This window comes from Eucalyptus grandis, chromosome 5 (assembly GCF_016545825.1).
Source record: "Eucalyptus grandis isolate ANBG69807.140 chromosome 5, ASM1654582v1, whole genome shotgun sequence".
NCBI classification, from domain to species: domain Eukaryota; kingdom Viridiplantae; phylum Streptophyta; class Magnoliopsida; order Myrtales; family Myrtaceae; genus Eucalyptus; species Eucalyptus grandis.
In genome coordinates this window covers 39,871,332-39,897,484 of record NC_052616.1, presented here as the reverse complement: position 1 = coordinate 39,897,484, position 26,153 = coordinate 39,871,332, and the positions used below count along the sequence as shown (strand labels likewise).

General features: G+C 37.9%; 1 protein-coding gene across 2 annotated transcripts; it reads right to left on the bottom strand.

Moving 5' to 3' along the window:
* Positions 1-1,221: 1,221 nt before the first annotated feature.
* LOC120285929 (zinc finger CCCH domain-containing protein 48-like) lies at positions 1,222-25,293 on the bottom strand. 2 transcript variants are annotated; one of them, XM_039312438.1, is made up of 7 exons: positions 24,785-25,293; positions 24,409-24,594; positions 24,200-24,301; positions 23,734-23,880; positions 23,350-23,529; positions 22,822-22,919; positions 1,222-1,412 (listed from the first exon to the last, which is right to left on the bottom strand). In XM_039312438.1, the coding sequence occupies exons 1-7, from the start codon at positions 25,217-25,219 to the stop codon at positions 1,241-1,243; spliced, it is 1,320 nt and encodes a 439-aa protein (XP_039168372.1). In that variant the 5' UTR covers positions 25,220-25,293; the 3' UTR covers positions 1,222-1,240. The 2 variants fall into 2 exon arrangements, with proteins under 2 accessions (XP_039168372.1, XP_039168373.1); XM_039312439.1 differs by lacking the exon at positions 1,222-1,412 and adding an exon at positions 22,487-22,721.
* Positions 25,294-26,153: the final 860 nt, after the last annotated feature.

The following is a 26,153-nucleotide window of genomic DNA, read 5'->3' as shown; positions in this document are numbered from 1 at the left end:
CTGCTGTAAAATAAGTCTTCCTTCTTTGCAAATTTATATTGATTTTTACTTTTCCGTAACTTAAATGGAACGCCACAATTGCCTCTAGTCTTCCTTGTCCTATACTTTCTTTTCTAGAATCAACGAAAGACCACTCACAACTTTCATTGATCCATATATCAATCCATATATATCTGAAAGCTATCTTGTCCTCAATTCAAATGGTAGTTGCAATATGAATCGGGCTACCTAATTCAACCTCCCCAACATAGTCCAAACATTTCTCATGGTGGATTGGGGGGGTCCGATCAAATTTTCTAGAGGTCATCCTTAATATGCAATTTGTGGGGTTGAGGAGCAATTTAAACTTTCACAAAAGATAAAATAGCTTCCTTAAGTGATCTTCCCCTCACAGAGGATTGACAATCATATCATCAACGTAGACCTCAATCTTTTTTAAGAACATATCATGGAAAAGCATGACCATGGCCAATTAATTAGTTGCCCTTGCGTTCTTGAGGCCGAATAGCATCACCTTATAACAAAAGTCCCCCCTTAGAGTGATAAATGTCGTCTTACTCGTCTTCACTCATTGACTCTGATCTAATTGCATTCGGAGAATCTGTACATGAAGGAAAACTGTTTGAAACCAGCTGTATCGTCCACCAAAACATCTACCCTAAACTAAAATAAAAGAATAATTAAAATCTCTTTTTCTAATTTTTTTTTTTTTGTTCCTATGTCAAATGTTCAGCAAATTTTTAAATTTAAAACTTTCAAGCCACGTGTGCCCAATTTATAAATCTTTTGTTGGAGATGTTCTATCCTCAACAGGTTAAAACCCCAAATAATGCATCCACAAAAAGTACATGTAAAAAGTGCCTTATCAATATATGTTAGCTAGTTATTTTCCTTGTGTAAATTCTAAAGAGTTCAAGATTTCTGGATTCCTTTAAAATCGCTTTGTAGAGCTTATCTACTCACGTAATTGCTCGGTGGGGGCAGTATTAGGAGACTATAAAAGTTGAATAGCAAAAGGCATTTCATTTACTAATGAAGAATCATGTACAAGTCCAACCGTTGCTGTACAAAAAACTAATGTCTATACAAAAACGACAGATACCAAAAACTGGGATCGCGGTGCAGACAGAGTAGCAGGTCCCGTTTCTTGCTTCAAATCACATCCCACTTACGTCAGGGGATGGATGACATCGTCTTCCTTGCAAAATTTGAACTCCAATGTCAATATTCTCTCTTCTACTTAGCATGACTCCATCAAATGAGGGAGCTGCTCTATTTGGCTCTTTGGAAGATCCAACCAGTTCCAAACAGTCAGCATCCCCGTGGCGTCTCCTATGAAGAAAAGACCTCCAGGAGCTGTTTGAAGAGTCCTAATTTCTCGTCTTGAGAATATCTTGCCCCTTTCAGTGAACCTGGAGTACGATACATGAAGTCAGCCAAGCAAAAGAAGAGAACAGTCTTCACTGAGAGACAAGGATGTCAAACCAATTAGAGAAATTTTTTTGGACTTCCGATGGGAGCTCATACAAGCAAACAGTGTTGTCACTGCAAGCGCAAAGGAGGACTGGCTTACCACCCGCATCACTCATCCCTAACAGTGCAAGAATACCCTGTGCCGGACAAAATGATATTTGCAACATCAAGATATGATATTACATCAATTCCATGAGACTAGGAGTACGGTATGAAACTGACAAAGCATCGATGGGTGAAAGATGAAAATTCATGTCTTCGCCACATAGAGCAAAAACATGGAAGATACTTGACATTATGCCTGTATTACAAAGATTCATTCTACATTATTCAAATAATTATTTTTATTGGAGGAAATACAATTAAAGAGCAATAAGACGCATCTTTGTGATCTAAGATAGTAAAACAAGTCCATGCACTTCACACATATGAAGTCAACAACAAAAAACCACAAATTCACCCTTATTGTCTAAACTTTTTCCTTCTAGTACCATCATTAACCACGACATACCATAATCCACACAAGTGCCAAAATAAATAAATAAATGAAAATTAGAGAGCAACATAGATGGTCCTCATGATGTGTATACACAACTTCCAAGCTGCCTCCTTCAATGGCACCCCAGGACCTTAGCTGTCGATCCAATGAACATGATATCAATACTGGTCCCAGCAAAAAGTGACATCACCACATCGGTGTGTCCAACAAGTTCTGAACACACTCCAGTATGCAAGTCCCACACTTGCGGGCGAGAAAAAAAAACGAAGATGTGAAGGGTCGGGACAATACTACGGTATAGTGGGGCAGAAAAACACGAGAGAGATCGCAGCAAACCAATAAAAGTGATGCAAAAGAAAACATAAACTAGGAGGGCCAAGTCATGCCTTTCCAAGACACACAACTAACTAATCGGGGGAGACATCTATAATAAACCAGCTTACCCTTATGGTCTTGTCATTGGAACTGGACACAACTGGTCACGCCCAACAATTAATGACACCACGCCCCGAGTGTGACCCCTGAGTGGTGCGGCCATCTGAAAAGGATCAGCCTCACTACCTCCTTTCCACACCAAGATAGTGTTGGAGAAATCTCTCTAGAGTGTTTTGAAGCTGACAAAACGTTTCTATCAGTCTAGTCTGGAAGCTGTGCAGACCCTTGTACTTTGAGTCTGAAGACTTTTAGATTCACCAGACTCAGCACACAAGACTCAAGACTCAAGACTATTCTCATTGACACTTTCTAATCTAGCGACGAAGACGATCCAGAGCTAAAGTGTTTGGTTAAGGATTTGGTCTTATCGATTGGAGAAGATCTCTTGGCTGGATTTGATATAACGGATTATTTATTCGAAATCAAGATCGTTTGAAGATCCGATGATTGACGAAATATTCTTGGAAGGTTCTATTCTTGGAAACCAAGATCCTGATTGTATGGGCGAACAGGATTGATGGGTTATCGACATGTTCCTTTAATAGCTCGAATGACCTTCTTAATTGATTATGTCTAACGGGAAGATTGGAAGAATTCATTTGGTAAGTGCCAACGGGTATGATGGCATAAAGGAGTATAAAAAGAAGACGTTCCAGTTATTCTAGTGTGTGCTCGATAGAGAAATTCCAAAGTCTAAAGCTCCTTGATTATTAGTCGATTCATATTGAGCGAAACTGTACACACAAAGAGAGTTTATACTTAGCGATACCTTGAGAGAGTGTGGTAGATCTTCTACACCAAGAAATCAAGGAAGAACAAGTCTTTGTAATATCTCTTTGTTCATAGTGGAATCCAGCCGGTGGGCATCGGTGCGAAGAGTGGACATAGGCTTGAAATAAGCCGAACCACTATAAACCTTGTGTTCAATTTTCTCTTCCCTACTCTCAGTCTTACTTTGATCATTGTTTGTTTGTTGACAAGGAAAAACTGTCTCATTTCTATCAACTGTCTAGTATTGTGCGATTATCATTAGAAATTACTCGTTATACCTATTCACCCCACTTGTAGGTACTTATACTAGCCATATCAATTGGTATCAGAGCTCGTGTACTCATCTTTATTTGAAGTGTTTTACTTCAGAGTAAAAGATCCATGGCTAGTATGCTAGCTCCAAGGTTGGTGGAAGGTCAAAGCAATACCAAACCTCCTTACTTTGATGGAAAGGACTACAACATCTGGAAAAACAAAATTAAAGCATTTCTTCGATCAAAGGATCCTCTGGAATGGGACGTTGTAGAAAAAGGAATCACTCCTAAAGTTGCATCCGTCTCAGAAAGAGGGAAAGAAATTGTTGAGACTAGCGAAATGTCTCAGGAAGAGATAATCAAGAGACAAACTCTTGATGCAAAAGCTATATATTCTTTATATTGTGCCTTGTCACCTACTGAATATAACAGAATATTTTCTTGTGTTACAACAAAAGAAGTCTAGGATAGGTTACATATCACCTATGAAGGAACTGATCGAGTAAAAGAGACCAGAATCAACATCCTTCTCGGTCAATATGAAGCCTTCAAAATGAGACTTGGAGAATCTATAATTGACATGTTTAGCCATTTTACAGAAATTGTAAATGGTCTTGAAAATCAAGGACAACCAATTTCTGATCCCATGAAGGTAAACAAGCTACTGCGTGGACTCTCCAAGGATTGGAATCACATAAAGACTTCAATAAGAGAGACGCAAAGAATCATGCCACTATATGTCGATGAGCTGGTTGGAACTCTTCATTCTTATGAAGTGGAACGAATTAACGAAGACGAAGATCCAAAAGGTAAGAAATCCATTGCATTAAAATCAAATGATGATTCTGATGTTACCGATTCTGAAGATGATATGAACGATGAGGAGCTTGCTCTCATGATAAGAAGATTCAGAAAGCTGAATAGAAAATGAAGAAGATTCAACTCAAAGAAACAAAGCTTTCAAAGACAACAGACCAAGTCTATTGATGATGATGAATCAAACAAAGATATAGTTTGCTTTGAATGTAAGAAAAATGGACACATCAGACCCAACTGTCCTCTTCTAAAGAAGAAGAAAGGAAAAGCTGAAAAGTCTCGAAAGGCTCTCAAAGCCGAAACACGGAGTGATACGAGTGCGAAGAAAGTGATGATGAATATGCCAATTTGTGTCGATGGCGCAATCGGACTCGAGACTCAAACTCGAATCAGACTCAGACAGTGAATTTGAGGTAAGTAATTTTAAAATTCCTATCAAGGTTTCTAAGTATATTGATGAGCTGTGTTTTAGTCTTAAGACTTCTCTTAAAAGGATTTCCGAACTTAAAAAGGAAAATACTGTTCTAAAACAACAGGAAAATGTGTTGAAGGAAAAAGTTAAATGTTTAGACATGAATGTTTCTACTCTTAAAGAAAGTGAAGAAAATCTTTTGAAAGAAAATGCTCTTTTAAAAATTGACTCATCAAATATTTCAAAGAAATTTTCAATAGGGTCCGAGAAACTTGAAAAAATTCTTTCAACTCAAAGACCTTATTTCAATAAATCCGGTTTAGGTATGACTAAGGAAACTATTCCCTTGATTGATTTTCCTAAAGTAAAAGAAAGAATTAAGCAAAGACCCTCAAGAGAGGCCTACAAAAATCATTTCAAGAAGGTTTTTGTAAAGTTTGTAGGTCGAAATGCTCTCAGGTGTTCAAAATGCAATAGCCCGGATCACTTTGAAAAAGAGTATCCTATGGTTTGGAAACCTGTTAAGAAAACATGTGCTAATATTGTTTATCTTACTAACACCAATGGACCCAAGAAAATATGGGTACCAAAGAAAACTTGAGACTCTCTCTTAAATGTAGGTCTCCATCAAAGAAAATGTAAAGTGGTATCTGGACAGTGGATGCTCAAGACATATGACAGGAGACTCAAATTGCTTTATAAAGCTTGTTCAAGTAAATGGTGGAAAAGTCTCATTTGGAGAAAACAGCAAAGGAAGAATTGTGGGATTTGGAACTGTGAAAATTGGAAATCTCACAATAAGTAATGTTTCCCTAGTAGAAGGACTCAATTATAATCTTCTCAGCATAAGCCAACTATGTGATACTGGTTTTAAGATATTCTTTCAAGAAGGAATATGTTCTGGAATTAGTAAAGACTCTACTCAGTCTTTTATGGGTCGAAGGCATGGAAATATCTATCTTCTGGATATGAAACCGGATGAATCACAATGCTTAATTTCAATTCAAGATGAAGCAAGCTTGTGGCACAGAAAGCTTGGTCACATCAATATGAAGCAGATAGCCAAAATCTCATCAAAGCAGCTTGTTTGTGGTCTACCCAATTTATCATACCAAAAGTCTTATCTATGCACTCCATGTATATTGGGAAAGCAGGTAAGAAATTCATTTAAGCCAATAAATCATGTCTCTACAAATCATGTACTGCAGCTGTTGCATATGGATCTCTTCGGACTAACTAGAACCCAGAGCATTGGAGGTAAGAAATATTGCCTAGTAATCGTGGACGATTACTCCCGATTTACTTGGGTATATTTCCTTGCAAGTAAGTCTGAAACCTTCTCGTATTTTGAAAAATTTGCTAAAAAGGTTCAAAATGAAAAAGGATATGTTATTTCAAGTATAAGAACAGACCATGAGGTGAATTTGAAAATCAAGATTTTACAAAATTTTGTGATGAATCTGGCTTCAAGCATGTGTTCTCCTCTCCATACACTCCTCAGCAAAATGGAGTTGTGGAAAGAAAGAATAGATCTCTTCAAGAAATGGCTAGAACTCTTTTAATTGAAAGTAAGAGTTCTTCACAATTTTGGGCTAAAGCTGTTTCAACAGCGTGCTATATCATAAATAGAGTCTTTTTAAGACCTATTCTAGAGAAAACTCCTTATGAGTTATTCAAAGGTAAGAAGCCTATTGTTTCGTACTTTCATGTGTTCGGTTGCAAATGTTATATATTGAAAAATGCAAAAGATCGAGTTGGTAAGTTTGAAGAAAGATCAGATGAAGGCATCTTCCTTGGATATTCTACATCAAGCAAAGCCTACAGAGTCTATAACAAGAAGAGTCAATCAATGGAGGAATCGATGAATGTCAAATTTCAAGATTCAATGCAAAATGAATCTAGTTAGACTAAACATGAAGAGTATGAACCTGCTCCAGACTCTCCAAAGCTTAAAACTCAAGAAGCATCTCAGACTCTGGAAGACCAGCATCAAGTTGTTCGTGAAGATTCAAGTAAAGAAAGAGATCATCAATCGAGACAAATCAACCAATGAATGGAAGCATAAGTCCAGTCATCCCAAAGATCTCATTATTGGCGAAATTAATGAAGGAATTCGCACCGAGATCCAAAAGGCGTGAAGAGTCTAGTCTTTGTGGCACTTGTTTTGAAATCGAACCCAAAAGCATAGAAGAAGATTTATCAGATGAAAGCTGGATTGAAGTTATGCAAGAAGAGCTCAGGCAATTCAGTATCAATGATGTTTGGGAATTGACTCCTAAACCAAAAGGTAAATTTGTTATTGGAGCTAAATGGGTTTTCAGGAACAAGATGAATGAGAAAGGAAAAGTCGTAAGAAACAAAGCAAGACTCGTGGCCAAGGGATATTCGCAAGAAGAGGGGATAGACTATGATGAGACCTATGCACCAATAGCAAGGTTAGAAGCTATTCGATTATTGCTTGCTTTTGCTTGTTATAAAAATTTCAGGTTATTCCAAATGGACGTCAAAAGTGCCTTCCTAAATGGATTTATCCATGAGGAAGTTTATGTGGAACAACCACCAGGGTTTGAAGACCCAAAGAAACCAGACTCAGTCTTCAGACTGAAAAAGGCTTTGTATGGTTTAAAGCAATCACCTCGAGTATGGTACGACAGACTAAGTAAGTTTTTAATACATAATGGTTTTGTCAAAGGTAAAGTAGATACTACTCTATTTATCAAAAAGGAAAACAAAAGCTTTTTACTTGTTCAAATATATGTGGATGATATTATTTTTGGATCCTCTAATGAAAGTCTGTGCAAGAAATTCTCTAAGTCTATGCAGGATGAGTTTGAAATGAGTATGATGGGAGAGTTAACCTTCTTTCTTAGACTTCAAGTAAAACAATTGAAGGAAGGAACTTTCATTCATCAAGAAAAGTATGCTAATGATCTTGTCAAAAGGTTTGGACTGGAAAAGTGCAAAAAGACCGACATACCAATGTCAAGTTCTTTGAAGATAGACAAAGATGAAGAAGGGAAGAAAGTTGATCAAAAGCTGTACAGGAGTATCATCGGTTCACTTCTCTATCTTACTACCTCTAGACCTGACATTTTGTTGAGTGTGTGCATATGTGCTAGGTTTCAATCAGACTCTAGAGAATCTCATCTCAGTGCTGCGAAACGTATTATTAAATACGTTGCTTCATCTTCAAGCATCGGTCTTTGGTATCCTAAGAAGGGAGACTTTAATCTCCTTGGATATTCAGACGCAGATCTAGCCGGTTGCAGAGTTGATAGAAAGAGCACCTCGGGAACTTGCTAATTGCTTGGGAACAAGACAGTGTCTTGGTTTTCAAGGAAACAAAACACTGTGGCTCTCTCTACAACAGAAGCAGAGTATGTAGCTCTTGGAAGTTGTTGTTCGCAAATTATGTTGATAAAACAACAGCTACAAGACTTTGGAATTGAAGACTCATGCACTGAGATTAGATGTGATAGCACCAGCGCAATCAATCTTACCAAAAATCCAATCCTTCACTCAAGGGCAAAGCATATAGAGATTCGCCATCACTTCATTAGAGATCATGTACAAAATGGAGAAATCTCGATTCAATTTGTTGAGTCAAAGAGCCAACTAGCGGATATATTCACAAAGCCTTTGGAGAAGAATCAATTCGATATCATCCGTTCCAGACTCAACATTTTGAAGCTTGAGGAAATCAAAGTCTAGAGACTCTCAGACTCAATCATTCACGGCCATAGACTGTAAGATGTTTTAATATTCAATCTCGAAAATGTACGATCTTTCGTTTAGTTATATTTGATTTATCTTTAAATTCCGAGAAAAACGGAATCTTGTCTTTTCAAAAAGATAATCTCTATTTAAAAAAGGCAGTTATCATTTAAAAAAAAAAAGGGGACGACTATTCATTTTCCTTTGTGACGATTGGTTTTTCCTTTTTAACTGGGTTATATACAGTCAGTTGTCTTCTTCGCTTAACTCCAAAACCCTAAAAAGGCATTCTCCTCCCAATCCTGTCTTGACTTCGGGTTCATCTTCGAGAAAGTTGTCTTTTTTTCTTGGGAAAGCGAGTCAAGGAATCTTTCAACGACAAGAAACGATGTCTTCTTCTAGAAGGTCTTCAAGAATTGCAAGCAGGGGACCACAGAGAATGAGGGAGGGTCCTACCCATTTCGATCTCACCGAGGAAGAAGAGTTACCGAGATAGCAACAGAGCCCGATTCACTCTCAGCCACGTCAATCTCCATTATCTACCCCACAGAGTGTGGATCAACTACCACAGGAAGAAATAATCGAGGAAGCAAATCCTGTAAGAGTCCAAAAACCCTCTTTTATTTATAAGCTCTATCGTGCTTTGAAAAGCATAGGTACACCACTGAACTATGTGGATGCCTTCCTTAAAGACAAAGGTATAAAAATGAGTATATCTTTTTGCGACGGATGGAGGATTTGGGAATTGCTTCCAAAGGAAAGGCTGAGGAAGCACTTGCGAACATTCCAAGTGACCCTCGTGTAGGGAATTTAATCCGACTGACGGGAATGACGATGATAAACTATTTAGAGAATTCCAACCCATGATGGGTGTTGCTGCGAAAGTGAAGGGAAAAAGAACGGAGTTGTTCAAATCAAAGGAACAGGAGGATCTGTTCTTCAAATTGTTGAAACGGGGGGTAATAAACCGCAGGAGCGTTGATTTTGACTTTCTGGATGCCATCAAAGTGAACTTGAAGGAGAAGTTCAATCTGCTTCAACTAGAGCAATTTTGCTCTGACACCATAGACGGCTATGCACAATTGACAGCATATTTCTATTCGAATCTTAGCTTTTTAGATGCGAATAGAATATCCTTCAGTGTTCGAGACCAAGACTATGAGGTAGATGTGGACATGTTGGCAGACATAATTGGAGTTGAAAGAGGACGATATCAACCAATCAATGTTTCAATCGCTCGTACCACACTGGAACTTGTCAAAGATAGGAGTATAGAAGGAAGAGTTACCTACACAAGAATGCATGGCATCAACATCTTACTGCACAAAATCGTGATCAACTATCTCAGGCCAAAATCAACATCCAAGACAGACGTGTCAAATTCGAGGCGAAATTGATGTACGCGATCAATTCGGGAAGAAGTTCTCTCTCCCTCACACCATTCTCTTCCACATGTACGAGCAATGGTGAAGGATAAGGGCCGATTGCTTTACTCAGGTCTTGTGACTAAGATCTTGAGACACTTGAACATTGAACCTCCACGAGACTCTTTGTGTTCGACCATGTGACAAAATGGTGGTGGGTTTGAAAATGCTTTGACAAAAATGCGTACGAAAGAGCTTGATAAGGCAATGGAGAAGTTTAAAGTGAAAACTCCAGTTAAATCTCATCCAGTTTCTTCTGCGTCGAAAAGAAAAGGGAAGGAGCCCATAGGTGCTCCATCCAAAAAGAAAAGAGCTCTAATCTTAGAGGATGAAGATGAAGAGGATGAACTCACTATCTTTGCCTTGGCATTGAAAAGACTCAGTCGTTCTGTATCCGAATCAATGGAATGACAGGGGAAAGGAAAAGAAGCAGAGGAGAAAGAAGAGAAAGAAAAAGAAGAAGAGGAGAAAGAAGTTGAAGAAGAAGAAGAAGAAGCAGTCAAAGAAAAGTCTGCAGATGAAGCTGGAGAGAAAGGCAATCAAGATTCTGCTGAGCATGACCATCACTCTTCCCCAATGGAGGCCTTAGAAACAGGGGGAGATGACGAGCAAGGAAGGACTACACCATATCCTGATCACAGTGAAGGTGTGAGTCACTCGCAAGCAAATCCAGAAGATATTCAGGCTTCTCAAATGCCTGAGGAAGGACATGACACCTCAACGTCAAATTTGCGTGATTACACCGAAGTTCCATCGTCTGCCTTTACTCCATCTGAAAGAGCAAATGCCAGCACGCAGACAGACAATACCGTAGATTTTCGTCATATCCTTGATCTTCTTCTGGAAATGCAGGGTCAAATATATGCTTTGGAATGTGAAATTCAAGTCATGAAGAATGCTGGACAAGCGTCTTCTGTTACCCTGTCGGATCAAATGCAAGACCTCGCTCATCAAATTCAAGCAAATGCCAAAGGAGTAGAGGTGGCACGTCTACGGGAAGACTTGAAGAGGCTGGAAGGCGTCGTACAGTCGATGGGAGATTTTCAGCTTGTGCGCGTTCCCAAGCAGACTTGACTCTTTCTCACCTTTTTAATGATGACAAAAAGGGGGAGAATTGCCAGCTTTGAACTGAGCGAACTTTGATTTTGAATCTGTTTTTAATTTTAGTTTGTTTGGATATTTATTTTTGAGTATGACTTGGTTGTGGTGGACTTGGTGAATTTGACTGACTTGAGTGTGTGGATTTGAAGTTGACTGCTGCATTTATATATCAAGTTATGGCTTTACTCATGAAAGACTAACCCATTTTATGTGGATGCAGAATCTAGTTGAGAGATTAATCTTTATGAGATATCCATATTGCTTAAGTAAATGTTTTTGTAGGTCAAAGTTGTTCAAATCTACAGGAAAGTTTTGTCACCATAAAAAATGGGGAGATTGTTGGAGAAATCTCTCTAGAGTGTTTTAAAGCTGACAAAATGTTTCTATCAGTCTAGTCTAGAAGCTGTGCAGACCCTTGTACTTTGAGTCTGAAGACTTTCAGACTCACCAGACTCAGCACACAAGACTCAAGACTCAAGACTATTCTCATTGACAATTTCTAATCTAGCAACGAAAACGATCCAGAGCTAAAGTGTTTGGTTAAGGATTTGGTCTTATCGATTGGAGAAGATCTCTTGGCTAGATTTGATATAACGGATTATTTATTCGAAATCAAGATCGTTTGAAGATCCGATGATTGATTAAATATTCTTGGAAGGTTCTATTCTTGGAAACCAAGATCCTGATTGTATGGGCGAACAGGATTGATGGGCTATCGACATGTTCCTTTAATAGCTCGAATGACCTTCTTAATTGATTATGTCCAACAGGAAGATTGGAAGAATTTCTTTAGTAAGTGCCAACGGGTATGATGGCATAAAGGAGTATTAAAAGAAGACGTTCCAGTTATTCTAGTGTGTGCTCGATAGAGAAATTTCAGAGTCTGAAGCTCCTTGATTATTAGTCGATTCATATTGAGCGAAACTGTATACACAAAGAGAGTTTATACTTAGCGATACCTTGAGAGAGTGTGGTAGATCTTCTACACCAAGAAATCAAGGAAGAACAGTGCTGTAATATCTCTTTGTTCATAGTGGAATCCAGCCAGTGGGTTGTCAGTGCAGAAGAGTGGACATAGGCTTGAAATAAGCCGAACCACTATAAACCTTGTGTTCAATTTTCTCTTCCCTACTCTCAGTCTTACTTTGATCGTTGTTTGTTTGTTGACGAGGAAAAATTGTCTCATTTCTATCAACTGTCTAGTATTGTGCGATTATCATTAGAAATTACTCGTTATACCTATTCACCCCCCCTCTAGGTACTTATACTAGCCATATCAGATAGTGCCATCCTAGAAGCAAAATTTGTTCAGTATAATTATCAAAAGACCAATATAATTTAGCACAAGTGTCAACAGAATGAGGCAGTCAGTGATCACAGGAATGTTGACCTAGGTGGGCCACACTTAAAGAAGAAGAAGAAGAGAAGAATTTCAGGTCTAAACCAAAAGTCCACCCTCACACTCAGCACCAATTGTTTTATAACAGAAGGAGATTCTAAAGAAACAGACTAGACAAAATTCCAGCAGACAAGTCACCTAAATTGACATTAAATTCTTTGTAATAATAAATTACCCCGGCTCCGGCAAAAATCATGTTATTATCAAAAGACCTAGGTGGGCCACACTTGAAGAAGAAGAAGAGAGGAACTTCAGGTCTAAACCAAAATCCACCCTCACACTTAGCATCAATTGTTGTTATATCACAGAACGAGATTCTAAAGAAACAGACTAGACAAAATTCCAGCTGATAGGTCACCTAAATTGACATTAAATTTTCTCTAATAATAAATTACCTCAGCTCCGACAAAAAGCATGTTATTACCAACTTCCATAGTGTGGACCTGTCCAACTAGTCCACTGATATCGTGACTAGCACCATTCTGGATATTCCATGCCTACAAGAGATACAAGAGAAAGCAATGAATTAAAGCTGAGCATGTCACTAATTCAATAATTGTCAAAGAAAATAATAACAAAGGCCAAAGGAGACCCAGTCAACCGCTCACCTTAACTATATTAGGCATGCCGACAAACACCCGAGGACCTTCAGAAGTGAAACACCCAACTTCTCCCCTGAGGTTGATCACTTGAACACATTGACCAGTGTGACAGTCCCATTCGCATCTTGTTCCATCTTTGCTTCCAAAGTATAGCTTGGTAGATCCAGAAGGAAGTGCTATTCCAGAAACAGCCTGTCATAAAAAGCATCAGGTGAGTACAAACCTACTTTTATGCCAGACAGGGTGAGGGAAATTATTTTCGTTATTGTTTTTTAAAAAAAAAAAGAAGGTGAATTACTTTAATCTGTATATTTCTTGTGAATATCATGTTAATATAGAACAATGTTTTTATTATGCTTGTACTAGTATTACGTGACTTTGGACAAACTCTCAATAGAAGCCCCTAATTAATAATAAAATAAAAAACAAAGCTTATGCTTAAAATTCAGAAAGAACGAAAAGTATTGATCTCATTAAGAAGGGAAATATTCAAATACAAACAACCTCTCGATAAGAGATCAAAATGAGAATGAAAAATTTTGATCTCATTAAGATGGGAAATACTTAAATACAAACAATCTCTCAATAAGAGATCAAAATTAGTACAACCACATATGAGTTAATTATTCATGATATTTTTGTGCATAATTAAGACTTGAATCTGGATTTTCTTGAAAATGGTCAAAAACCAAATGTAGCCAGTGAATTTGGCAGAGATAAGCAACTCGAAGTATTAACAAAATTTCAAATAATACGGGACGAGATTATTTCCACTCCTTACATAATTAAATTCGTAATTTAAAGTGATGGCTTTTTTCCTTTTATTTTTATTGAGGGTCTACTCGTCATAGTTTAGCTTTTCACACGTTTTGTTTATTACTTTATTAAAAATTATCATAATGCATTTTTTGTATTCCCATAACATTTTACATGCTTCATGTAAGACTATCTCATCAATAATAAAGAAAAAAGACAAAATTATTCGATATGGTAAAAGACTTTAAAGTTTCTTCTTCAACATTGCTCTTATAACTTACGATATTTCTTGTCCATTTCATCTCAAAAGCTCACTTTCTTGATTGAATTTTTTTTTTTTTATATTTCATTAAACTAAAATATTTGTCAAGTCTCTTACTATATTAAAGATTTTTTTTTCCTTTAATATTGGCGACACACTTTTACACGGAGCATGTAACCCACCATTCATAGTCCCATTTGTTGGCTGAATATTTGATAAGTGAAATAAGTTCATTATATGGCAATGAAAGGTGCACCTTAAGACAAACGTAAGGGGCACAACCAAAAGTCACATCAACCAGAGCTTGATTGGATCTACAGTTGCTTTTTTAGGTCTTGTGGGTTTTATGAAATGTCTGCCAACTTAACCATTGAAAAGAGGATCATTAGACTTGTTAAACAGACAGGTTGGATCGGATTTGAATCGAATCGAAGATGGTTCGACTGAAATTGACCCACTTTCATATAGATGCATGAATGAAATGAGAAAAAAAAATTAAAACAAAAGTTTGCTTCTCATGAAATGGTGATGAAGAGAATAAAAAGATCTCTCTGGTCAAATATATTTGATGTCCGTGAGTATCCTACTTGGAAATTCAAGGTCTAATTTGATTTCAAAGATGCTAATCTCGGATGTGCAAGAAGGAACTAATAGAATGATAAGTAGTATATGATTTTTTCAAACGTTTGGTCGATAAAATCTTGGAAGTCCGAAATCTAACTGGAACGGTAATATACTGTATATTCCTTTTGAAGAGATGTCTTTTGAGTGAAAAGACATGTCCGTCTATTCAAAAGATGTTTTTTTTAGAGGTGTACAACCAGACCGGCCCACCCGGAAAATAGGGTCGGGATCCGGTTCTCAAAATTCAAAATCGGTTTAAACCGGTTTGGGAACTGGGTCCGATTGATTACCTCCCTAGGAACTAATTTCCAAACCGGTTTTGGAATCAGTTTGGGAATTGGTTTTGTAAGTATAGATCCAAAACCCTATTTTTTTCTCCTTATTTCTATTCTTACTCCCACAATCACACGGCATTTTTCCTCTTGGCTTTCTCAAACATGCATGACACTCCTCCTTTGTTGTTCATCTTCCTTACTTGCTTCCCTCCCTCATCGGCTCCCTCTCGCACCATCCGACGGATGGACGGTGTTTGTCGCTATCAAATTCTTATGTATAACATGGATTGGCTCGCCTAATTTATCTTTTGTAGGAGGAGTTATGCTTGCATAAATGAGTAGCTTCATGTATTAGTTGTGAGAATAAGATTAATATTAGACCCATGTTTGTTGCTAATTCTTTACCTTATGATTTTATTTATTATAATTAGCCATGTGGATCCTTAATTTTTAGTTTAGTTAAAAAGTTTAAGTATTTATTTATTACAAATGCTTAATATTTCAATATAAATTATGATGATTACGTTATTTTCTCGCATATTAATATAAAATCCGTAGTCGTATAGGATATCGGGAAATTATAAAATGGGTTCCGGTGAAAACATGGTTGACCTTGAAACCGAACTGGAAAAACAAGGTGGGTCAAGTACAAAGTCCAATACAAACAAAAGTACGGGGTTCGGGTCTAGTACAGGGTTCGGGTCTAGACCCTACTCACCCTGGACTCGATCATCCCTAGTCTTTTTGAACGAAATGGAATCAATTATAAGTGAATGGATGAGTGTTCCATGACTAATTAATTACAACATCATAATCAATCATCCTTGATTTTTCTTCATTGAATTCTCTCAGCTTGAACCTTTCATGAAATTCAAGGCAAGTTCTAAATGAAATCTCGAGTGCGTTGCTTTTCCTATGATTTGGTGGCTTTGTCGTATCGTAGAATCGTAAGTGACTTATAAGGTCCGTTTAATTTGGCTTTGGGGGAATGTTCTTGGGGAAATGCAAATGCCTTTAGCCTAAAGGGGTTTGACGAAATGCAAATACTGTTTGGTAAACTAAAATTGAAAAAATGCTTTGAGATGCAACTTGGGGAAAATGCTGTTTGGTAAACACATACATTTGGAAAGTCTTTTCATGTGCTAATTTTAAAATTTTGCAACTTTAATTTGTTAAAAATCAAAATTAAAAATCAATGACCTTAACTTATATATATTTTTTTCAAGTTGAGAGTAATGTATAAGAGACATATTAATAAAATTTTAAATAAAAAAATCACATCAAACTCAATTAAAAATAGAGTAATTTCATTATAATAAACATGACAACACATGTCCAAAAGAAAGAGATAAGTTATCGTTGAATATTACAAACGTTCTTAACTATTTATTAAATCAATAGCTATTTCATCACGTAAACATGTCATGTCAGGGAATGCATTATCATTTGAAGCACTTGTCCCCTCATTTACAACATCATGGTGGATAGGATATCCATACTCGGGATCCAAATCTGCTGTTTCAAAATCCGTATCAGTTACGACATTTTTTCTTATAAAATTGTGCAAAGCCATTGTAGCTATGACAATTTGTACTTGCTTTTCATAAGGATAACTTGGCATGGTATTAAAATCTTCCACTTCATTTTTAATATGCCAAAGGCTCGTTCAATTGCTGAGTCAAGTGAGGAATGTGCACGGTTGAACACTTCTCCAACTCCTGCCCTCGAGAAAACGTTTTCCGGATTTTTCGACGTTTGTTTCACGAAAGATGAATTCCTTTAAAAAAACATTTTTCATAAAAAGAAAAAAATTAAGAAAAAAATGTTTTCCACTTTTGAAATGTGGAATTATTTCTCCAACTCCTGCCCTCGAGAGGATCCGGATGCCTCTCCTTGAGTCTTTTGATTGATCGACCTCCTCAAGCTCCGCTTAAGCTCCTCCATTCGCCCCTTCATTGAGTAGAGTTCTTCCCGATTGAGCTCTTCGATGGGAGCTTCCCACCATGCCCCATCGCTTTTCCCTTTGGTCAGTCGCTTCAACGCTTTGCCTTGTGCCTTCTCAGCTTTGATTTGATTGTAGAGCTCATCATGCTGTTGGTTGAGCTCCTTACATTTGGCCTGCCGATAGGACTCGACCAAAGTTTGAGAACTATTGTTGGGCGAAGGGTTTCGGTTGAGGAACCGATTGGCGACTGCATCAATGGATGGATGGGCAAAAGAAAAGGGATTTCCAGAAGGAGAGAATGCTACAAAACCCACCTCCGCCCCGCAAAGGGTCACGAGCTCGCTTGCCTTTTTGTTGATGCTGGATTTACGTTTTGAAAATGTAATAAGCCTGCTACTCTCATTTTCAATTTGTTTCATCCCAGGTCTTGGATTCTCTCCTGTTTGTCTTCCTGCCATAGTCAAACAAATTAATCAAAGACAAGTAGCAAACGAGTAAGCTGTGATATTGGCTAACACAAAGAAGATAGAATAAAGCTGTGATTTTGGTTAGCGCAGAGATAACAAAGAGAAAATGCACGTATTTATACATGGATATGAATGTCAAATTCAGCATGAGCAGTTGAGAGACAACCTCTTTCGGGCTGTCACCTTCTATAAGATGGATTAAATAATAGTAAGGTTATTTATCGTTGTGGATAGGAATATCTTGATCATGATTTACATACTAACACTATCACAACGTCTATGAAAGTCGAGATAAGTATGTTATCTACGCATTATGGTATGTCGCTGAAAACAAGAAAGTAGATTTTTTTCTATTTTCGCCTACTTTCCAAAAAAAAATTCGAGCATTCAACATCATCCATGATTTCATCCATCAATTTTAATGAAGTTTGAAAAAATGAGATTATGCAATCTATTTAGGTCCAATCTATAAGAAATTCCAAAATGAATATTTATGTAACTTCATATCCCGCTCAATGTCAAAGATAATTGGATCATAATAGGTTGGACATGTTTCAGTTACCAAATAAATTTATTTTCGTGAGGAATTGGTAGTTTATCTGATCTTTGCAGAATTACATACAAATGCTCACGGATCTCATTTTCCGAGATAGTTAATAGCCATGGTTGATAATGACTCGGCATCCATTCCTCATCGAAAAAGTTACCCCTTCATATAATCGTACCAAGTGTCAATATTGGGCTCTCTTTTTCTTCTTTCATTCTTTCTTTTTTGTTTTATCTTTTCATTTTGCTTTCTAATAAAATTAGATTTTCTATGAAACCGCTGCTTAGATTGTATAGAAAATTATCACAAAGACATTACAATGAACATGATCGTGATTTTCATAAAATATGGGAAGAGTAGATTATGGAAAACTCTGAAGACGTGCCCACACTCACATAAGTTAAACATAATCGTTCTACTCTTAATCAAGCAACTCCTATCAACGGTCACTTCAACCTTAAAATTATATGAGAAATAGTTCCAAATATATATGTATATACTAGAAAACACCATATGATCACACATAACTATGGATCAAAGAAATAAAATATAAATAATTAATAAATAATCTACCTTTCAAGTTTAAATACAAATAATCGTCAACTATCTCTCTTATCTTGCATTTTAGAACATATCACATCCAAAAAATACATTAAAATCTTTACAAATCATATTTATCTCTTTACAAATTTAATTATTTTTATTACTTATAAGTACATGCAAGTTGCATCGCATGTGCTATTATTTTTACTTATAATTGAGGAGAAGATGACTTACACTTATTGGGGCGCGTAGCAGAAACCCAACATTTTCATCCAGAGAAATTGCTAATAGAAAGCCCAAGTCCGACCTTATTAACATATTTAATTGAACTCGTCTTCACTCAAAAGGTTAAGTCAATAAGTTATGGATAAATAATGATATATCAACTACTCCATACACACTCATTTTCTAGTATGAGATTTTTCCTAACACAACTCATACCCATCATATGTGAACTTAGCATTAGGTTTGCTCTCCCTTAATTCAAATATCATTCTGTATCAAGATATCTCAACTTGAATATTCACTTTGTTACTTTTGTGAGGACCGCAACAACAACGAAGCGCACCTTCATGTTGACACCTGAAATTTTTGTCGACAAATCAATATTAACAAGAGCAAAAGAAAAAGTGAAGCCAACAGTGCAACAGATCAAGCCCAAGGGCCCATCCGAATCTTTTAGAATTTCGCCCATTGGTTTTGGTCATAGCCCATTTGATCTCCAATTAGTTCATGGAACTTATGACCCATAGAACTTAAAAGAAATGAAGAGCCACAAAAAAAATGTATGGTTAAAAAAAACCGTAAAGATATAGCTGAATTTTCTTTAGTTAGCATAACCTTTAGTTTAAGGATTTTAATGAGTACATTTGATATTCAATTTTAGTAAAAACGTCCTTTAGAAAGGAAATTGGACTTGATTTGATTATAGCTCATGGGGATCATGTCCTAGGGATTATAACTTTACTATGTATGATGATTATTGGTTTTCTTTCTCATACTTTACTTTAAGCCTTTTGTCAATACTTTGGTATTTAATTCTTGCAATTCCAATGTATTGTTTGTTCATTTCCTTTTCTAGAATGGTTAGGTCTAGTTTAGGATTATAATGAACCTTCAAGAAAATGTGCATGGACATTTAGCAACATTGAAGACCTTTTAGGATCATAATTGGTGAAAGTTGTGTGATCACTTAGATGAACAATCACTCTCAAGTTAGGTAACAGAAAGGCGTTAATAGAAATGTTAGCGTAAATAAGTCTCGAACTTAGAAACGCCATTGGCATAGGAATCAAGACAACTCCCTACATCTTGATTGGTTTCTAGCTGACCTCAAACGGTTAATGGTGACTACTACAGTTTGTTAGGCTAAATCATAACTTCAAATGAAATCCAAAGCCATGTAAGATATGATAATGGGAGAGACTGTGCTTATAATTGATGGACTGATTTGGATCACCATTTGATGATGTGTTTGAGTCATCTTTTGGGATGCAAATAAAAATAGCTAGATTGTGAACTCGTTCAAATTGAAGCAGCAGTATAATGCAAATTTGAACTTGTTATAATGAGCGCATATAAAATAAAATAAAACTATCACTCAAAATAATCCTTCCTTATTTTCATATCACGGGATGAAAATTGGAGCAAAACTATAATGCAAATTTGTCGCCAAGGGATTATTTCTCCAACTTCTGTCCTTGAAAGCATGTGGATGCCTCTCCTTGCGTTGGTTGATTGATCGACCTCCACAAGTTTTGTCGAAGGTCCTCCATTCGCACCTTCATTTGGTAGAGCTTTTCCCGGTTGAGCTCTTCAGTGGGAGCTTCCCACAATGCCACATCGCCTTTTCCTTTGGTCAGTCGCTTCAACACTTTGCCCCGTGCCTTCTCAGCTTCGATTTGATTAATGAGCTCATCATGTTGTTGGTTGAGCTCATTACGATAGGACTCAAAAGTATGAGACCTATCATTAGGCTGAGGGTTTTGGTAGAGGAATCGATTGGCGATTGTATCGATAGATGGATGAACATAAGAAAAGGTTTTTCCGCCATGAAAGAGTACTACAAATCCCGCCTCCACTCCACAGCGGGTCACAAGCTTGCTTGCTTATTTGTAGACACTATGTTTACACTTTGAATATGCTGTAAGTCTCCGGTTCTCATTCTCAATTTGTTTCATCTCATTCTTGGATGGTTTCTTCTTTGTCTTCCCGCCATAATCAAAGAGAAAGTGCTCTGAGACAATAGCAAACAAGTAAATCTGTGATATCGGTCAATGCAGAGATAATAAAGAGAAATGCACGTATTTATACTTGGATATAAATGTTAATTTTAGTATGAGCAGTTGTTGGATAATCTCTTCCAACTGCCACCTTCTGTAAGATGGATAAAACAAAAGTGGGTTATTTATGATTGTGGATATACGTATCTGAATCATGATTTATATTGCAATGTCCACAAGATGACTATGTTATGTACCCATTAAGGTGTGGGGTGGAAAACAAGAAAGTCTAATTTTTTTATTATCTATTTCAGCATGCTTTTCTTGAGCATTCAATGTCGTTCATTTTTCCGTCCAATAAATTTTTCATTAATTTCAAAAGAAAAGAAATTATGCAATTGATTTAAGTTCATCCTACAACAGAATTCTTACTTAGTAATAGATTGCAAGTACAATTCAACTTACTCAACGAATCTCTGAAAATTAATATGTGTGTGACTTCATATTCCTCTCAAAGTCAAAGATAGTTGGGCCATCATAGGTTGGAGATGTTTTGCCAACAACCTACTAAGACTAACATATCTACAACTACATGCCCGAGCGGCAGTCAAACGGAGGTGTATATGATACTTGGGCTGTGGGAGGGGGAGATGTAAGAAAAATTACCAACTTGACCCTTAGCCCAAGTGTTATATTCGACGAAATGCTTTGGGGAGTTGAAAATAAGCGTAGATTCAGAGATTCCTGAATAGGTCAAACTTTCAAATTGCTGCTGAATCCACCGTTGAACTGGTTGTTGTTGCTTATTATTATTATTATTATTTTTTATTAAATTAATTATTATTTTGTTGTTGCTTAGTTGGTTTTTGATGAATCGGATAATGTTTCTGAATCGGCCGTACTCCTTCCACTTTTTTTCCAATGACTTGTGTTTAGCAAATATTTGAATTTAAAGCTCTCAAGCCGCTTGTATCCAATTTATAAATCTTTTGTTGGATATGTTCTATCCTCAATGGGTTCCAACCCCATGCATACGAGGAAGTACATGTAAAAAGTATATGTTAACTAGTTATTTTCCTTGAATCACTGGAATTTGCCCTAGTAGCCACCCTTCCAACATGGAAGGGGGGAGGTGGGAGGTTCGAATCCCCACCTTCTCAGGGGGTTAGAGTGAGGATGATTTAATTTTAGTTTGAAGCGTTGGTTTTGACTCTCACGCTCTGCAATGAGATATGACAAAAGTTTGAGAGCAAGAGTTAGAATAAGACTGACTTAAAAAAAAAAAGAAGAAGTTATTTTCCTTATGTAAATTCCACAAATCTTTACGTTTCTTCATGCCTTTGAAATCGCTTTGCTGTGCTTATCTACTCATAATTGCTCAGTGGGTGCTTAAAATTCTGGTAAGTCCCAAACACCTCGCAATGGGGAGTTTAGTCCTAGCTTGTTGCTATCAATTTCATAAAATGTTGAGATGGAGCGTCTTATGAAGTTTCATAAGCTCGAATGAATTCCATGTATCAGTTTCACTTTAAAAAATCTGTTCATCTGAACCGCAGTATGTAAGAGAAATATATCAGCAGTTTTAATTCCACATTCTAAAGTACAGACAAAATGATAACCAAAATAGCACGGAAAAATCTCTCAAAAAACAAGAAAGGTTTCCTTCCGGCAACTCCTATGGTCTACTAATGACGACCAAAGTAGATTAAATTTGCCCAAGTTGAATAGCAAAAGGCATTTCATTTACTAATGACGAATCATATACAAATCCAACCGTTGCTGTACAAAAAACTAATGTCCATACAAACGACAGAGACCAAAAACTGGGATTGCGGTGCAGATGACAGTAGGTCCCGTTTCTTGCTTCAGATCACATCCCAGCTGCATCGGGGCATAGATGAAGAAATTGTCTTCCTCGCGAAATTCAAACTCCAATGGGGCATAGATGAAATTGTCTTCCTCGCGAAATTCGAACTCCAATGTCAATAGACTGATCGATTCTCTCTTCTACTTAGCATGACTCCATTGAATGAGGAAGCTGCTGTTGGCTCTTCGGAAAATCCAACCAGTTCCAAATGGTCAGCATCCCTGCGGCGTCTCCCGTGAAAAAAAGGCCTCCGGGAGCTGCTTGAAGAGTCCTAATTTCTCGTCTTGAGAATAGCTTGCCCCTTTCAGTGAACCTGGAGTACGATGCATGAAGTCAGCCAAGCAGAAGAAGAGAACAGTCTTCACCGAGAGACAAGGATGTCAAACAAATTAGAGAAATTATTTTGGACTTACGATGGGAGCTCATACAAGCGAACAGTGTTGTCGATGCATGCACAAAGGAGGACTGGCTTGCCCCCGCCATCACTCATCCCTGAAAGTGCAAGAATACCCTGTGCCGGACAAAATGATATTTGCAACATCAAGATATGATATTACATCACTTCCATCAGACAAGAAGCACAGTGACAAACTGACAAAGCATCCACAGGTGAAAGATGAAATTCATGTCTTCTCCACATAGAGCAAAAAGCACATGGAAGATACTTGACATTATGCCTATATTACAAAGATTCATTCTACATTATTCATATAGTTATTTTTAGCTGAGGAGATACAACAGAAGAGCAATAAGATGCATCTTTGCAATCTAAGATAGTAAAACAAGTCCATGCACTTTGCACGTATGAAGTCAATAAAAGAAAACACAAAATTCACCTTCATTGTCTACATGTTTTCCTATAGTAACATCATCAACCACAACATACCATAATCCACACAAGTGTCAAAATAAATGAAAAAAAAAATTAGTGAGCAACATACATGGTCCTCATGATGTGCATACACAACTTCCAAGCTGCCTCCTTCAGTGGCCCCCCAGACCTTAACTGTCTGATCCAATGAACATGATATCAAGTACTGGTCCCAGCAAAGAAGTGACATCACCACATCAGTGTGTCCAACAAGTTCCTGAACACACTCCAGAGTGTGCAAGTCCCACACCTGCGGGGGAGAAAATACAAAAGATGTGAAGGGTCAGGACAATACTACATACAGTAGAGCCAGGCAGAAAAATAAGGAGAGGTTGTAGCAAACCAATAAAAGTGATGCAAAGGAAAACATAAACTGTGAGGGACAAGCCATGCCCTTCACAGGACACACAACTAACTAATCGGGGGGAGAGACATCTATAATAAACCAGCTTACCCTTATGGTCTGGTCAATGGAACCTGAATACAACCGGTCACGTCCAACAGTTAATGATACCACGCCCCGAGTGTGACCCCTGAGAGGCGCAGTCATCTGAAAAGGATCAGCCTCACTACCTCCTTTCCACACCAAGATAGTGCCATCCTAGAAGCAAAATTTGTTCAGTGTAATCATCAAAAGACCAATATAATTTCGCACAAGTGTCAACAGAATGAGGCAGTCAGTGATCACAGGAATGTTGACCTAGGTGGGCCACACTTGAAGAAGAAGAAGAAGAAGAAGAGTCTAAACCAAAAATCCACACTCACAAAGAATTTCAGGTCTAGACAAAACCAAAAATCCACACTCACGATCAGCATCAATTGTTATATCACAGAACGAGATTCTAAGGAAACAGACTAGACAAAATTCCAGCAGATAAGTCACCTAAATTGACATTAAATTATCTCTAATAATAAATTACCTCAGCTCCGGCAAAAAGCATGTTATTACCAACTTCCATAGTGTGGCCCTGTCCAACTAGTCCACTGATATCGTAACTAGCACCATTCTGGATATTCCATGCCTACAAGAGATACAAGAGAAAGCAATTAAAGCTGAGCAGCTCACTGATTCAAGAATTGCCAAAGAAAATAATAACAAAGGCCAAAGGAGACCCAGTCAACCGCTCACCTTAACTGTATTAGGCATGCCGACAAACAACCAAGGACCTTCACAAGTGAAACACCCAACTTCTCCCCTGAGGTTGATCACTTGAACACATTGACCAGTGTGACAGTCCCAGATTCGTACTGTTCCATCTTTGCTTCCAGAGTAGAGCATGGTAGATACAGAAGGAAGTGCTATTCCAGAAACACCCTGTCATAAAAAGCATCAGGTGAGTACAAACCTACTTTTATGCCAGACAGGCAAAAAAAATTCAACATTTTGATTAGCACAGGACGGAGACAAATTGGAGTTTAACAAAACATTCGATGCAACCAAGTTTTCTCTATCCACAGTCTTGGATATAAGAGAGAACGCAAAAGGCAAAAGCTGTAAATAGTACCTTTTTATGCCCCTCAAGCTTAGCCAGCATGGCAAAATCAACACCTTGAAACCATGAATGCAAGAAAGGACATGCATCGCCTTTCACACAATTGCCCAATATCCAGTAGCGGCAGACTTTTTCTTGGGCCGTTTGAGGGTTTTTTTCTATTGATGAATCGCCTCCCTTTCTAGAAGATGAATTCGCTGAATTCACCACACTAGATTCAGGGCCCTTCCCAGGGCCATCCTCAGTCATTGACAGCTTTGCAGCTCGATGGTAAACATTGCGTGGAAGAGATGCCTCGTGCAAAAACCTGCAGGAATTCCGCTTGCACCTCCCTTCGAACCAGAAAGTGCAAATTCCAGGGCTTGTTGGTGCTGTTTGAAGCCGATTATAGTGAGCAGCTGATTTATGTGTCCAACCCACAGTACTCCTTGCTGTCTTAATATCCATGCTATTATACAGAAACACAGACAATCAATCCCTGAACCGAATAACCTATCCAAAGTCAACTCAAAGCACCAGAACTCGTTCTTGCAAGAATATCCATTGCAGAAAAACCAAGGTCCGCTGTAGCCAGCAATCCCAAGCATGTCACTTCCTCCATCAACAACAATACCAACAGAATAGAGAACAATCGACCTATAGAGAATGCATAACCATCTTGATCCATGATTCCACATCTCTTTCAGTTCCAACCAGATCAAAATCACCCAGAAACAGGATAAACTGAAAAAATGACTCATGACTTAATGGTACAACAACGTCACATTGTCCAAGCCCTTCACATGAAAACTTCCAGTCATGAAAGTCAATTTCCAAACTCGCCATCCACATAACAGCCCCTCAAAATCAAGATAACAAAACCCCGATCCTTTCAGGCTGAAGAAAACCCGATTCCTTCGGGATCAAGAAACCCAACAATCCCCGCGAACGAGTACCGAACGCGGGCCCGACGGCCCTCGTCGTCACCGGCGGAAACCCACCTTCCAGAAAACCCTCCGACGGCAAGCGGGAGATCGCCATCGTCGAAAGAAGATGATAAAACCCACCTTCCAGAAAACACTTCGCTAGAAACCGCAGGGCGAGAGGCGTCGAAAGAAGCAAGCAAGCAAGCAAACCTGAGGAGACGCAAAGCGACGAACCCACGATCGCCCTCGAGTTGAAGAACGGAGATCGGCGGTCCGATGATCGGAAAGGCTTTGCACGGCGAGAGAGCGACGGAGAGAGGCGGAAAGACGGCGGAGACGAGCGTTCTTGGATGGAAATAGCCGTTGGCCTTGGGCCTTGTTTTATAGGTAAGGCACAGCGCGTACACCTCACGCGGCGTGGAGGTTGCCGAGGTAACTTGCTAGCCAAGTCGCCTTACAGATTTCCTTTATTTTAT

Bases quoted from the DNA above. Each gene is read 5' to 3' on its own strand.
- LOC120285929 (XM_039312438.1), bottom strand. From the start codon at position 25,219: ATGGATATTAAGACAGCAAGGAGTACTGTGGGTTGGACACATAAATCA. The intron at 22,920-23,349 runs GTATGTTGCTCA...TGTCCGGCACAG, and splicing joins ATGCACATCATGAGGACCAT to GGTATTCTTGCACTTTCAGG. The intron at 1,413-22,821 runs GTAAGTCCAAAA...ATCGTACTCCAG, and splicing joins CGCTTGTATGAGCTCCCATC to GTTCACTGAAAGGGGCAAGA.